Source organism: Corylus avellana, chromosome ca2 (genome assembly GCF_901000735.1).
Source record: "Corylus avellana chromosome ca2, CavTom2PMs-1.0".
In the NCBI taxonomy this organism is placed as follows: domain Eukaryota; kingdom Viridiplantae; phylum Streptophyta; class Magnoliopsida; order Fagales; family Betulaceae; genus Corylus; species Corylus avellana.
In genome coordinates, this window is record NC_081542.1 from 21,791,191 (window position 1) to 21,801,949 (window position 10,759).

The 10,759-nt window shown below is 32.5% G+C and overlaps 1 protein-coding gene across 1 annotated transcript; it reads right to left on the reverse strand.

The window, feature by feature from the left end:
• Nucleotides 1-4,632: 4,632 nt before the first annotated feature.
• Nucleotides 4,633-8,444, reverse strand: LOC132169315 (ankyrin repeat-containing protein NPR4-like). Its single transcript, XM_059580369.1, has 5 exons — nt 8,144-8,444; nt 7,579-8,061; nt 7,285-7,434; nt 5,344-5,780; nt 4,633-5,247 (listed from the first exon to the last, which is right to left on the reverse strand). Exons 1-5 carry the CDS (start codon nt 8,442-8,444, stop codon nt 4,633-4,635), a joined length of 1,986 nt encoding a protein of 661 aa, XP_059436352.1.
• Nucleotides 8,445-10,759: the final 2,315 nt, after the last annotated feature.

Here is a 10,759-nt window from a genome sequence, read left to right on the forward strand (position 1 = left end):
TTGAAAATCAACATTGGTTTTTCGAGGGAAGATTTTCAAAAACAAAAATCAATACGAGATTCTCTGTGTGTGTCCTCAGTCCAGGCTAGCTGTACTTCTCCTTTGCCTAAAAGAAGGCATCTGGTAAGAGGGTAAAAGCAACTCTTGATTGTAAAAAGTACTGCATGCTGCAGCGCGCAATTTATCTTACAATTAAGTCTGATGCAAAGTTACCACACCAAGACAAGAGACAAATTGTGGGCTTCTGCATACAGATATGTGATCAGAATGTTGTTCCCTTTTAGTAGGACCCTCAATTTTCCATATGCCTTGAATGATTTATATAGTATATATTTTACTCACTTGCAATTTTTTGCAGTAACTTTTGAAATGCATTGAGCTATGGAAGTCTTCTGAAGTACGGTGGTTTTCGTAGATCTTTATCTCTATGTATCTGTGGCTGTCGGGTTAGGCTGCCAGCAGGCACTGTTTGGATTCGTTTTTTGAAAGCTTCCTTCCAACTTACGCTTTTAATCAGCTTTGTACAAAAGCAACAAATGAAGACAATATTTATAGCCCCGACAGAATATGAGAACAAATGGTCTTGTCATTTGTTGCCACTATATTTTCAGTCCATGAATATGAGAATTGACATTATATAATTAGCTTCTTTAACGCTAGTGTAAATGGTTTGCACTCTAATTTGCTATCGGCAAGATAAGTAAGGTTTAAATCTTCCTTGCTTATTAGAAGGCTATGTGCCTAATTAATTGTTTGCCGTCAGCTCACAAAAAGGTCATAAAGGGCATTCTCGTCCAGCTAGAAAAATAACGCAAATGCTATTTTTGCTAGCCGGAATGTTAAAATGAGACTAAAATGAGCAGCATCCGGCTCAACAAATTTGTGAGCGATAGATACTCACTACTCACCTAATTTGGTGGGCACTCACTAAATATGAAAAGAACATTAAAAAAATTCAAACATTCTCTCCTCTCAAATAAAGAACAAAATAAACTAATATTTAAAAAAATATATATATTTAAATGATATAGTTAAAATAAAGAAATTGATGTAGTTACTTTGAAAAATTGGTAACTCAAATATAGAAAAGTAATTTTTTTAGTTAAAATATAGAATAAATTTATTGTACACATTTTTAATATTACATGAAGCTTTCGAATATTGAAAATTATTCTTTCAATTTACAGCAAGTAATGAAATAACCTCAAAGCAAAGTAGGACATTGATTAGCACAAGCAAAGCAGCTGGCTTTCCAAATATTGCAACAACAAAGTATAGGGAGTATCATTTTGTTAAGGGATCTTAAGTTTATAGATTTGAATCCAATAGTATTATATTAATCACATAGTACTCTCGTTGTTTCTATCCAATGTGGGACTGGACCACTCCCACACAAGAATATTCCTACAATTTCAAACATATGTAAAATTTACATTGCCAAGTGGAAGAAAGTTATAATTACCCCAAAAAAAAAGGGTCAATTTGGATTGTATTTTCAGGCTGCCTTCAAGTTCAACATCTTCAAAAACACCAATTTAATACCTGCAAAACACGAAAAAAATGGTAATGATGAGCCATCAATCTTCTCACTTTCCAATAATTAACAGAAAAATAAAGGGACAGTAGATAATACTCATACATTGAAACAAGCTTTGCGTTTTCTTCCACGCCGACCATGCATGACGCTTCTGAATTTTTTAAGAGTATCTTGTTCCGTGAATATCTTCCCGGAGGAGCTCATGAACACCCGTCTTTGGACCGGAGGAGACCACAATCCACTTTTCTCGTAATCGAAGTCGAATTCAGAGACATCATAGAACTTCTGAGCAAGTCGGTCGGAAACAGACCTGGAAACTAGCTGAACTCTTGGAGGAGGAGAGGTCATTGACAAATCTGAAGAAGAAGGAAAATTAATGTTTTGGATAAAATACAAGAAAAAGCTTGGTGGGAAAACTGTAAAAGAGACAAGATTTTAATTTAGAAGGCTAAGGAAAAGGTGGGGAACCATGATGAGGACGTGCATGGCTGTATGCAATCATGGGGAGATCGTGGTGGCATGATGGGAGATTCTTATTTGGTGAATGATTATCATGAGGTTCCAAGTTTGGAAGAAGCTGCACTATATTTAGCTCGGAAATTTGAAAAGATATTATCATATTTTATCCATGTGGGACAATGTTTGGTGGATATATATGAAGATAGCACATGTGTATTTGTGGAGTTGTGTAGCCTATTACATGGGTCCTACTTAAGGTTTTTATTCCAATGGTTGGTAAGCATGATTGATCCACTAGAGCCCTCATTATATGTTCTGGTTCATGTGACATAAATGATAGAAAATTATAAATTTCATTATTTCATTATTTTTCTTTTAAGTGGTGGTTTAAACTTCTCTTGATGACTCCATTATTCAATTAAAATAAGAAGTAAATTACGGAAATAAAATTCGAAATCAAAACATCTTATATGTTATTATGTTAAATCATCAATTATTTCAAAAGCTTAAGTTTAGAAAAAATTATGAAATTTAATTATTTGATTGAAATTTTACTATTTTTAGTTTTCTAAGAAATTAAAAAAATAGGAAGGTATGTGTGTGACCAGAAAATTAATGAAAATTATCATGGTACTTTAAGCTTAGTTTGTCATTCAGGGATTTGATTAATTAATTAGATCGCCATTAATTAATATTGGTCCAATGCATGTCAAGAAAATTAATTAATTAGCATTTATTTGTTTGTTAAATCATTCTTTTTCTCCTCTCTCTCTCTCCTTCCAGACAACACCAAGAAAAATTTTAGGCTAGATCTTTCCTTTTCTCCTTTCACGGTAGTAGTGCTCGGTGTCTTCTCTGTAGGCTCCTCTGATCTCCGTTTCTGGTGAGTTGCTTTAAATTTAGTTTGTAGATCTAGATTTAGATCCAGATCTAGTCTATTCAACCTTAGATCTGATCGTCTTCTTCAGCTAAGGCGTGTCTTCCGAAGTGATGTCTACGATACCGTGCTCCTCTGCTACTGCTTGTGGGGTTTTTATTATTTGTTTTTTATTTTTTTTGTTTGTCCTGGCCTTCGGGTTGAGGATGAAATAGATCGATGTGGGGGCTTAACTCTCACGGCCAAAATTTTAGTTTCTAGTAGTTTTTTATTTTAGTTTTTGTATTTGGACCACCCATGTTCTAGATCTAGTCTGTATGAAGCAGATCTGTTTCTTAAATGTAATTGTACATGGGTTAGCGGAATCGTGAAGTCATTTTTATAACTTTGTAATTAATCTTCATAACTTTTTGTTATGATTTTTCAGAGCTGTATGCTCAGTGATGTAAGAGCTTTATGTTAGTGAAATTTCATCAATGTAAGTTCCATATTTTTCAAAAAAAAATCATTCTTTTTCTCGCCTTTTTTTTTTTTTTTTTTGTGTTCCAATTCAAAACATAAAAGATTAAAATTGTTTTCACTTTTATGTCACATCAAAATAATTTTTTAAAATTTTGATTTTCAAAAGTAAAACTATTTCAAGGGCAGACCAATCCGAGGTATCAATTATATATTAAAGATTTATGTAACAAATTAGTCAACTTACAAGACCTTTATAATCTAAGATTCAATTTGCAACCTGGCAAATGACTTCTTCACTGCAAAATTCTGGTGGCCAAAGATATTTTTCGATTAATTGATGAAGAACTAAAAGAAAGAATGTGTCTGTTCAATACACCTGCGTCCTGCACCATCATCTACGTACGCACGTACATGGGGCATATGTGCATAATACTCTTTAAACGAATTTCCATATACATATACGCAGAAAACATTTCAAAGTAAAAAATGTATAAAGGACATTTCACCACTTATTTATATATTTATTTTATTTTTTGTAATGAATTTTACATGCAATGATGTTATTTGGTAGAACACATGTCTTGTTGTAATAATGCAGTATCATGTAATGATCAGTTATGCAATGATGTATTAAGAGCACAAATGATCAACTAGTTAAATTTCGATATCTATTCTCATAATCAGTAAAAATTAAAACAACAATTGGAAAAAATAATAATATTATAAATAAATAAAAAAATCACAAATACCAGCGATAACAAATATGCCTCAGATGCCTATTTGTTTATCGACAACAAAAGTATCACTAGTGACGACAAAGGTCGTCTCTACACAAATGTGCATCTACCAAATGTCGTTTTCATCATTTTCTCTCTTTCTCACTTGCAACTCTTCCCTTCCAAAAATCTTTAAAATTATAAAAGATTTCCAAAAAAAAAAAACATAGATATTCATGCATATATATATATAGTTACATTAGTTTTGAGAACTTTTTAACAAAGTTCACTTATGGTTGTAATAAAAGGCCAAATGAAAGGTACAGTACATTATTTGACAACTGAAATTTCTTATTAAATGGTACGTTGACTTCAGTCAAAACCCAATCATGGGTTTACAAATTAAGAAAGAAAAATACAATGTGAAATTATATTTCTCACACATACCAGAATAACTCTAAGGGAGATTAAATTGAAGTTTTATGGATAACAATTGAAAAGTCTTGATTTTTGCTAAATTCCTTCCTTGGCCTCGATCCCTTTTCTACTGAGCAATTGATGGGGTCTGCATCTTCCATTTGCTAGAAAAGTCCTTGTTTACGTGGCCGGAAAAGAAATCTAGACCAATATGTTGAGCGGATTATATCAAACCAAAGATCATAATGTAGCAAAACAAACAGAATAATTGGGACACCAGCCAAAGCAATTATAACAATTGGAATCCTTATTGTTTTGCTCTTATAGACCAAAAAGCAAGTTGCACTGAAGGCGACCACCATGCCAACTATGGAGATGAAGAGCGTAGTAAGTCCAAACACCAACCTTCCAGGTAATGATTTGAGGAAATCCTCTTCTTTGTAGCGAGATGTAAGAATTGACAAGAAAATTAATATTGAACTCGAAGAGGATAAGAATGCTATTGCATCTGATATGAAAAATACCATAAACCAGTAACTTCCTAAAAAGATAGGAGTGCCATTTTCTTGTTGGTTTCCACCTGGTACAGTGAAAGCTGCAGCAAAAACTACAGTGGCAATCAATGTTGCCACAAGCATGCAATAGTTTGATGTGTCCTTCATCCACGTTTCACCATCTCTTTGTAATTTTCTATGTGTCTCTATAAATATGTCCTCAGGGGTTTGGCCTTTCAAATTCTTCTCACGCAAGTATGCAGGCGGCATAATCTTTTCAATCTCCTACAATAACCACAGTATAAATTGTATAGCGAAAGTGCAACCAATATATATGCAACTAGAAGAAATTAAGGAAGTTGGAATAATATCAATACCCACCTTAAACCATAATAATTCTCGTTGCATTTGAAGAGCTGCACCTGATACAATATTTAGCCTCTTTGATGGAGCCAATTGTCCAGCAAAATGTAGCATGTTGTCACGATTTTTGTCATGAAAGAGTATAATGATATCCTTGAGAGCACCTATTTCATATATTAGATTGAATACACTCTCTTGCCGATATAAAACAGAAATATGAAATAAACTTCTGTTGTCTTGATCAACCTCATATATGAGATCCGGATGAGAGCGTAAAAGTATGGTTAGAAATTCAACATTTCCTAATTCCGCAGCAACAAAAAGTAAAGAGGAATGTTTGTCAACAAAGCTTGAGAACTGTTTGTCAGGCAATATTTGAATATTTTTCCAAAGGCCTTCAATTAACTGATGGGCTAACGTCTGCATGAAAGCTTTGTTCCGGACCCCTTTGTACCCTAGGATTAGGAAAAGAAGCCATTCAAAGGTCATTAGGTAAAAATGGATTAAATCTGTATCAATTACACTGGCACGATCCATAAAAAGAAAATAATATTGAAATTTGAATTTAAAAATGAAGATAATGAAATGCTTTAATGCAATTACTAGGTCTTAACTTTTTTTGGATAGGTTTTGTCTTTGCATGCCTTTTGAAGCATATCAAATGCAGCAAGCTCTAGTCTAATTGCAAATGATTCAGATTCTACTTGCAAATTAGCCTATAGCCCGGGCTATAGCAAAAATGTCTTAAAAAGAATAACAAAAAATATAAATAATAATAATGAAAAAAAAATTCTTTAAATTCAAACAATTATTTATCTCTGCCATATGGTTACGGCCGCAATTGGGTGGATTGTATTAAACCAATATTAATTAAACAATAAAAATAAATAAAAATAAAATAAAACCTTAAAATGCTACTTCTAACATGTTTACCCACCCTAAAACCATTTTATATATTAAATCTTGATTCTTTGTCAACCTACTTTTATTAACCATATTGGTTAATGAAATTTTTATATAGTTATTCAATGTATATGCACCCAAGTATGAAAATGCTAAAAGTTTCAGCCTATTTAAAAATTTTAGTCACCCTAGATCCATTTAAAATGTTAAATTTGGTTATTGGGGAGGTAGTATTCACTACAAAAAACCTTAGAGTTAGGGACATTTTTAAGGTGACATTTTAGGCCAGAAAACGTCTTTATTTAATTAGGGACGCTCAAATAGTGACATTTTGTAAATGTTCCAAATAAAGTATCTAAAATTAAAATTAGGAACGTTTAAACAGTGAACTGACAAATCCCCTTAAAAGGGGGCGTGTGTACGGTGCACGTCGTCTCCTTTTAAAAGGGAACGTTTTATACTTTAAATGTCCCTAATCTTTAAAAAATTTTAAAAAACATTCCCAAAAATTATATATGTATATATAATAAATCAAATTAATTTTATTTTTTAAATAAAATAAATTTAAAATAAAAAATAAAAAATTAGAGGGGTGGCTGCCGCATTGGGGGTGGGGCTGGCTCGAAGGCCACCCTGGAAATTTTCAAAAATAAGTATTTTGGCGATTTTGACAAGATTTCACAGAAAATCCTAATTATTGAGTAATTGAAAGAAATTGAAAGTTTGATACCCTTAATTGAAAGTTTTTAAATTTTGGGGGTAGTGTCAAATTAATTAAACAAGTGGAAGTTCAAGAAATTTTGTGAAGTTTTTCCAAAAAAATATGTTGTATTAGTTTTTTTTGGGAGATTTCGGTATAAAAATATATATATATTATGTGTATTTTGAATTTTCGGCCAAGAGAAGTTTCTCCCCTGCTAGTCGATAATTCGTAAGAACAATATTTTGGGGTTGATTGAAATTTTGCCGAAAGAAAAAGTGTAGATCATGATTTGATCAACGTAATAAAAACAAGTGGTTGGCAAATATATAAGTTGGGGTTGGAGGCAAACTAACAGGAGTTTAAGAATCTTTCCGATGTCGACATCTGACTTCTAGTGTCTATTGCAAAAGGTTTCTTTGCCAACACTTCCAATGCTATACGCCCTTTGTTGTCCTCGGCAGTTGCTAAAGTTGTATCCCTTCTCAGAATATCCAATGCTATATCTGTTCAACCAATTAACACAATATTAGCTTAGAAAACAAAAAAAAAAACACACTATTAATTTGATGAGTGTCAAAGGTTGGTTCAAAAATATTTATATGATATTAATGAAATTGCAACAATATTAGAAGTGGTTACATACATACCATACAAATTAGTGGAAATAATATTATTAAGGAGATCAATGCGTTCGCTGGCAGTCAACTGTTCAAAAGGAGTTGCAGAGTAATATAGATACGACACCATGTCTCTATTTTCCATCAAAGATGCCATGAGAAGTGGTAAAAGATGGTTGCTACCACGGATCAATGGCAATTTACTGTCTATTTTTACCATTTCCTCGGCAATTTTCACAATTCCTGATACAGCAGCAAAGCAAAAGGCTGTGTTACCATATCCGTCTTTCAATTTTAAGTCATCCGGACTCATCCATTTCAGCACTTCTTTTACATACGTATCATGTTTTGATGCAGCTGCAATGTGAAGAATATTTTGATTGCCTTTTGTTATGGGAGCTTGAACGGCAGCCGGATATTTCTCAAGTATGGCCTTTGTAGCTTGCCAATCACCTTTTAGCCCAGCTTGATAGAGGGGAAGATAGATGTTAAGGTATTCAAATCTTTTTGCCCCTGAAAATTTTCACATTATAACTTATAATGAATATTTCAAAAACTTCACGTGAATAAAGAGAAAGGGAGATCTACCTCTTACTCTCATTACTATCACTTTCAACATCCCCCGTTGAGCTTGCCTCGTCTACATCTGTGTGCTCCAACTCTTCTTGTAATGTCCTTGCTGCGTTCCAATCAGCCAAACCTCGTAGAAGAGAGCTTAGCGCTGGCTGAATTTCAACGAAAAGCGGCCACAGAGCCTTAGGACTTGCATCTTCAGCATCCGATTCCAAGTTTGATATATCTGGTTGTTGATATGGAGGCCTTTGAGGATGACTCGTTTGTAGATCCAAGATATCTTCTTGTTCAGAAGAAGCCCCTTGAGGATGACCGTCTTCCATTTGTTTCTTATTTTCTATAAGAAACAAAATTAAATATAAAATAACACCTAATGAATCTGATAATATTATGCCTCAATAGTACCTTCACGTACGTGTAAACTATCAAGCAATACAAGATAACGAGACAAAGCAAAAAAAGGAAATAAAGCAATGGCTGCAATGTATAACGGTTAGTAACAGAGTAATCACTTGTATAAATAAATCATCAGTGAAAAGAAATGCATTAAGGGAAAAATATTATAGTCCCTAATATTTCTCGGTGTTTCTTCCTCTCTCCCTCTTACCTTCTCAATAATCAGTAACTTCCATATAAACTAGCTAGCAGGCTGCCTATACTAATTTTTTGCTACAACTCATGCGGCTGCTTTTTTTAAGAATATGTTTGGAATTACGATTTTGTAAGTTAAAAATGCGTTTTTAAACAAATCATGAAAACTGCCTCGTTTGAGAGTGTGTTTTAAGAAAACATGAAGGTTACACGTAATTGATGCGTTTTTTAAAAAATCTAAATTAATGTCAAACTACAAATTTAACAAATGCGTAACGACATTTTTCAAAAATTGTATTTTCAAATCCAGAGTTTTGAAATAGTATAATGTATAACTAAGGATAAAAGATACATCATAAAATCGAAATTAATTATGAAACCTTTCATCACAGCCGACGCTAGAGTACGTACTTTAATTCACAAAGGACCTTATTGAACTTTGATTTCACATCACTAAACTAAAGAAGATGACATATTAAGGAACTAGGTTTCAGGTTAAATACTGAAATATTATATATATATACTAAAATTTAGAAAATTTATATTTCTTTTGATTATTTTCTGGTTCTTTTTATACTTTTTTTTCTTAAGAAAAACGAAATTTCTATGTCTAAGGATATACTTCATCACATGTGAAATGCTTCACCTGCAATAGATAAACTATTCTCTAATATATTAAACATAATCCTTGGACAAATTTCAACATGCCATTTTACCCCCAAAAAATATGTTGCTGATGCTCTTCCATAGCTAGCAGCTCCCTGAATAAAATAACTCCAACCCCAAAATCTACACCTTTTTTTTTTTTTTTTTGGTTTCACAGTTTCGAAGAGGAATTTGATCAGTAATATATGATATTTATGAGAAATGAAAGCAATTTCAAGCAATTTACTCAAAGTTATATCTAATGCGAATGCGCTTTGATAATGTAAGCTAGGATTTCGCTTGGTATTTTGAATGCTTCGAATTGAAAATTTGTATTTATTTACTAATTATAATTGGTGTGCATGGATTAATCGGAAAATTTTGACATAGATGATGGTGATGAGGGACACGATGAAGAAGATCACATGACAAGAGTATATGAGACAAACAAATACCTTGTATATAGCTAGAGAAGATAATCACTCAGTAATAGAGTGCGCTGGTACACTTTCCCTCAACAAATCAATCCAATCTGAAAGAGTGCAATACATTTCTATCAGCTAGCTTGGAGGATTTATAGCAATGATCAGCATTTTGGAAAAACCTAAGAGACCATTATGAATTTATGACAAAGTCAACGTCAATGAGCTGGTTTTCCATTTTTTTTTCTTAACATGATTAATGTAATTAACCCCAGAGACTTAAAAAATATATATATATACTCGCCAAGTCGCCATCCATAATGTGAAAGTAATTAATTCAACATGCGATGGCTGCAAGTGTGAATGCAGTTAATTGGTTGGCCAAATGTCCCAAACGCAACCATATATTTAAAAATATTTTAGATCGAAATAAATAAACCTTAAAATCAACCCGAGACACTTATAAATAAAAAAAAAATCAACCCGAGACAATGCAGTAGGTTTCTTAATATTGTAATTATCGATCTCTTTCCTAGAGGCAATGAGGCATGGACTTTTCTTTTCCGGTCCAGATATAAAACAAATTGGTGATCACGTGGATAGCTAGCTTTCTTTGGTTTCTTTGATACACTCCATATTATATATATATATATATATATATATATATATATATAATAAAGGAGTTTTGTAACATAGGTAAAAGTTGAGAATTGATTTGGTAGGGAATACATTTGAAATAATTAAGTCTTATATTAGCGTCTACAAAAGAAAATTGGTTGGAAAAAATTTCAGAGAATGATTTATTTTTTGAGAAGTATTTTGATTTTGAAAATAATTTTTAATTATTTTAAAAAATATGTTAGTGATGAGTTACCGTCAGGCCGATTGAGAAAGATCGTGTTTCTGCGCACAATCATTCAATATACTCAAAGGAATTAATTGAGCTCTGAGAGAGAGTATGAGAAAATCCTTTAGTACCT

Coding starts and splice junctions, on each gene's coding strand:
- LOC132169315 (XM_059580369.1), bottom strand. CDS start 8,444: ATGGAAGACGGTCATCCTCAAGGGGCTTCTTCTGAACAAGAAGATATC. Junction 8,062..8,143: donor TGAAAGTGATAGTAATGAGA/GTAAGAGGTAGA, acceptor GAAAATTTTCAG/GGGCAAAAAGATTTGAATAC. Junction 5,248..5,343: donor GAGAATTATTATGGTTTAAG/GTGGGTATTGAT, acceptor TGGTTATTGTAG/GAGATTGAAAAGATTATGCC.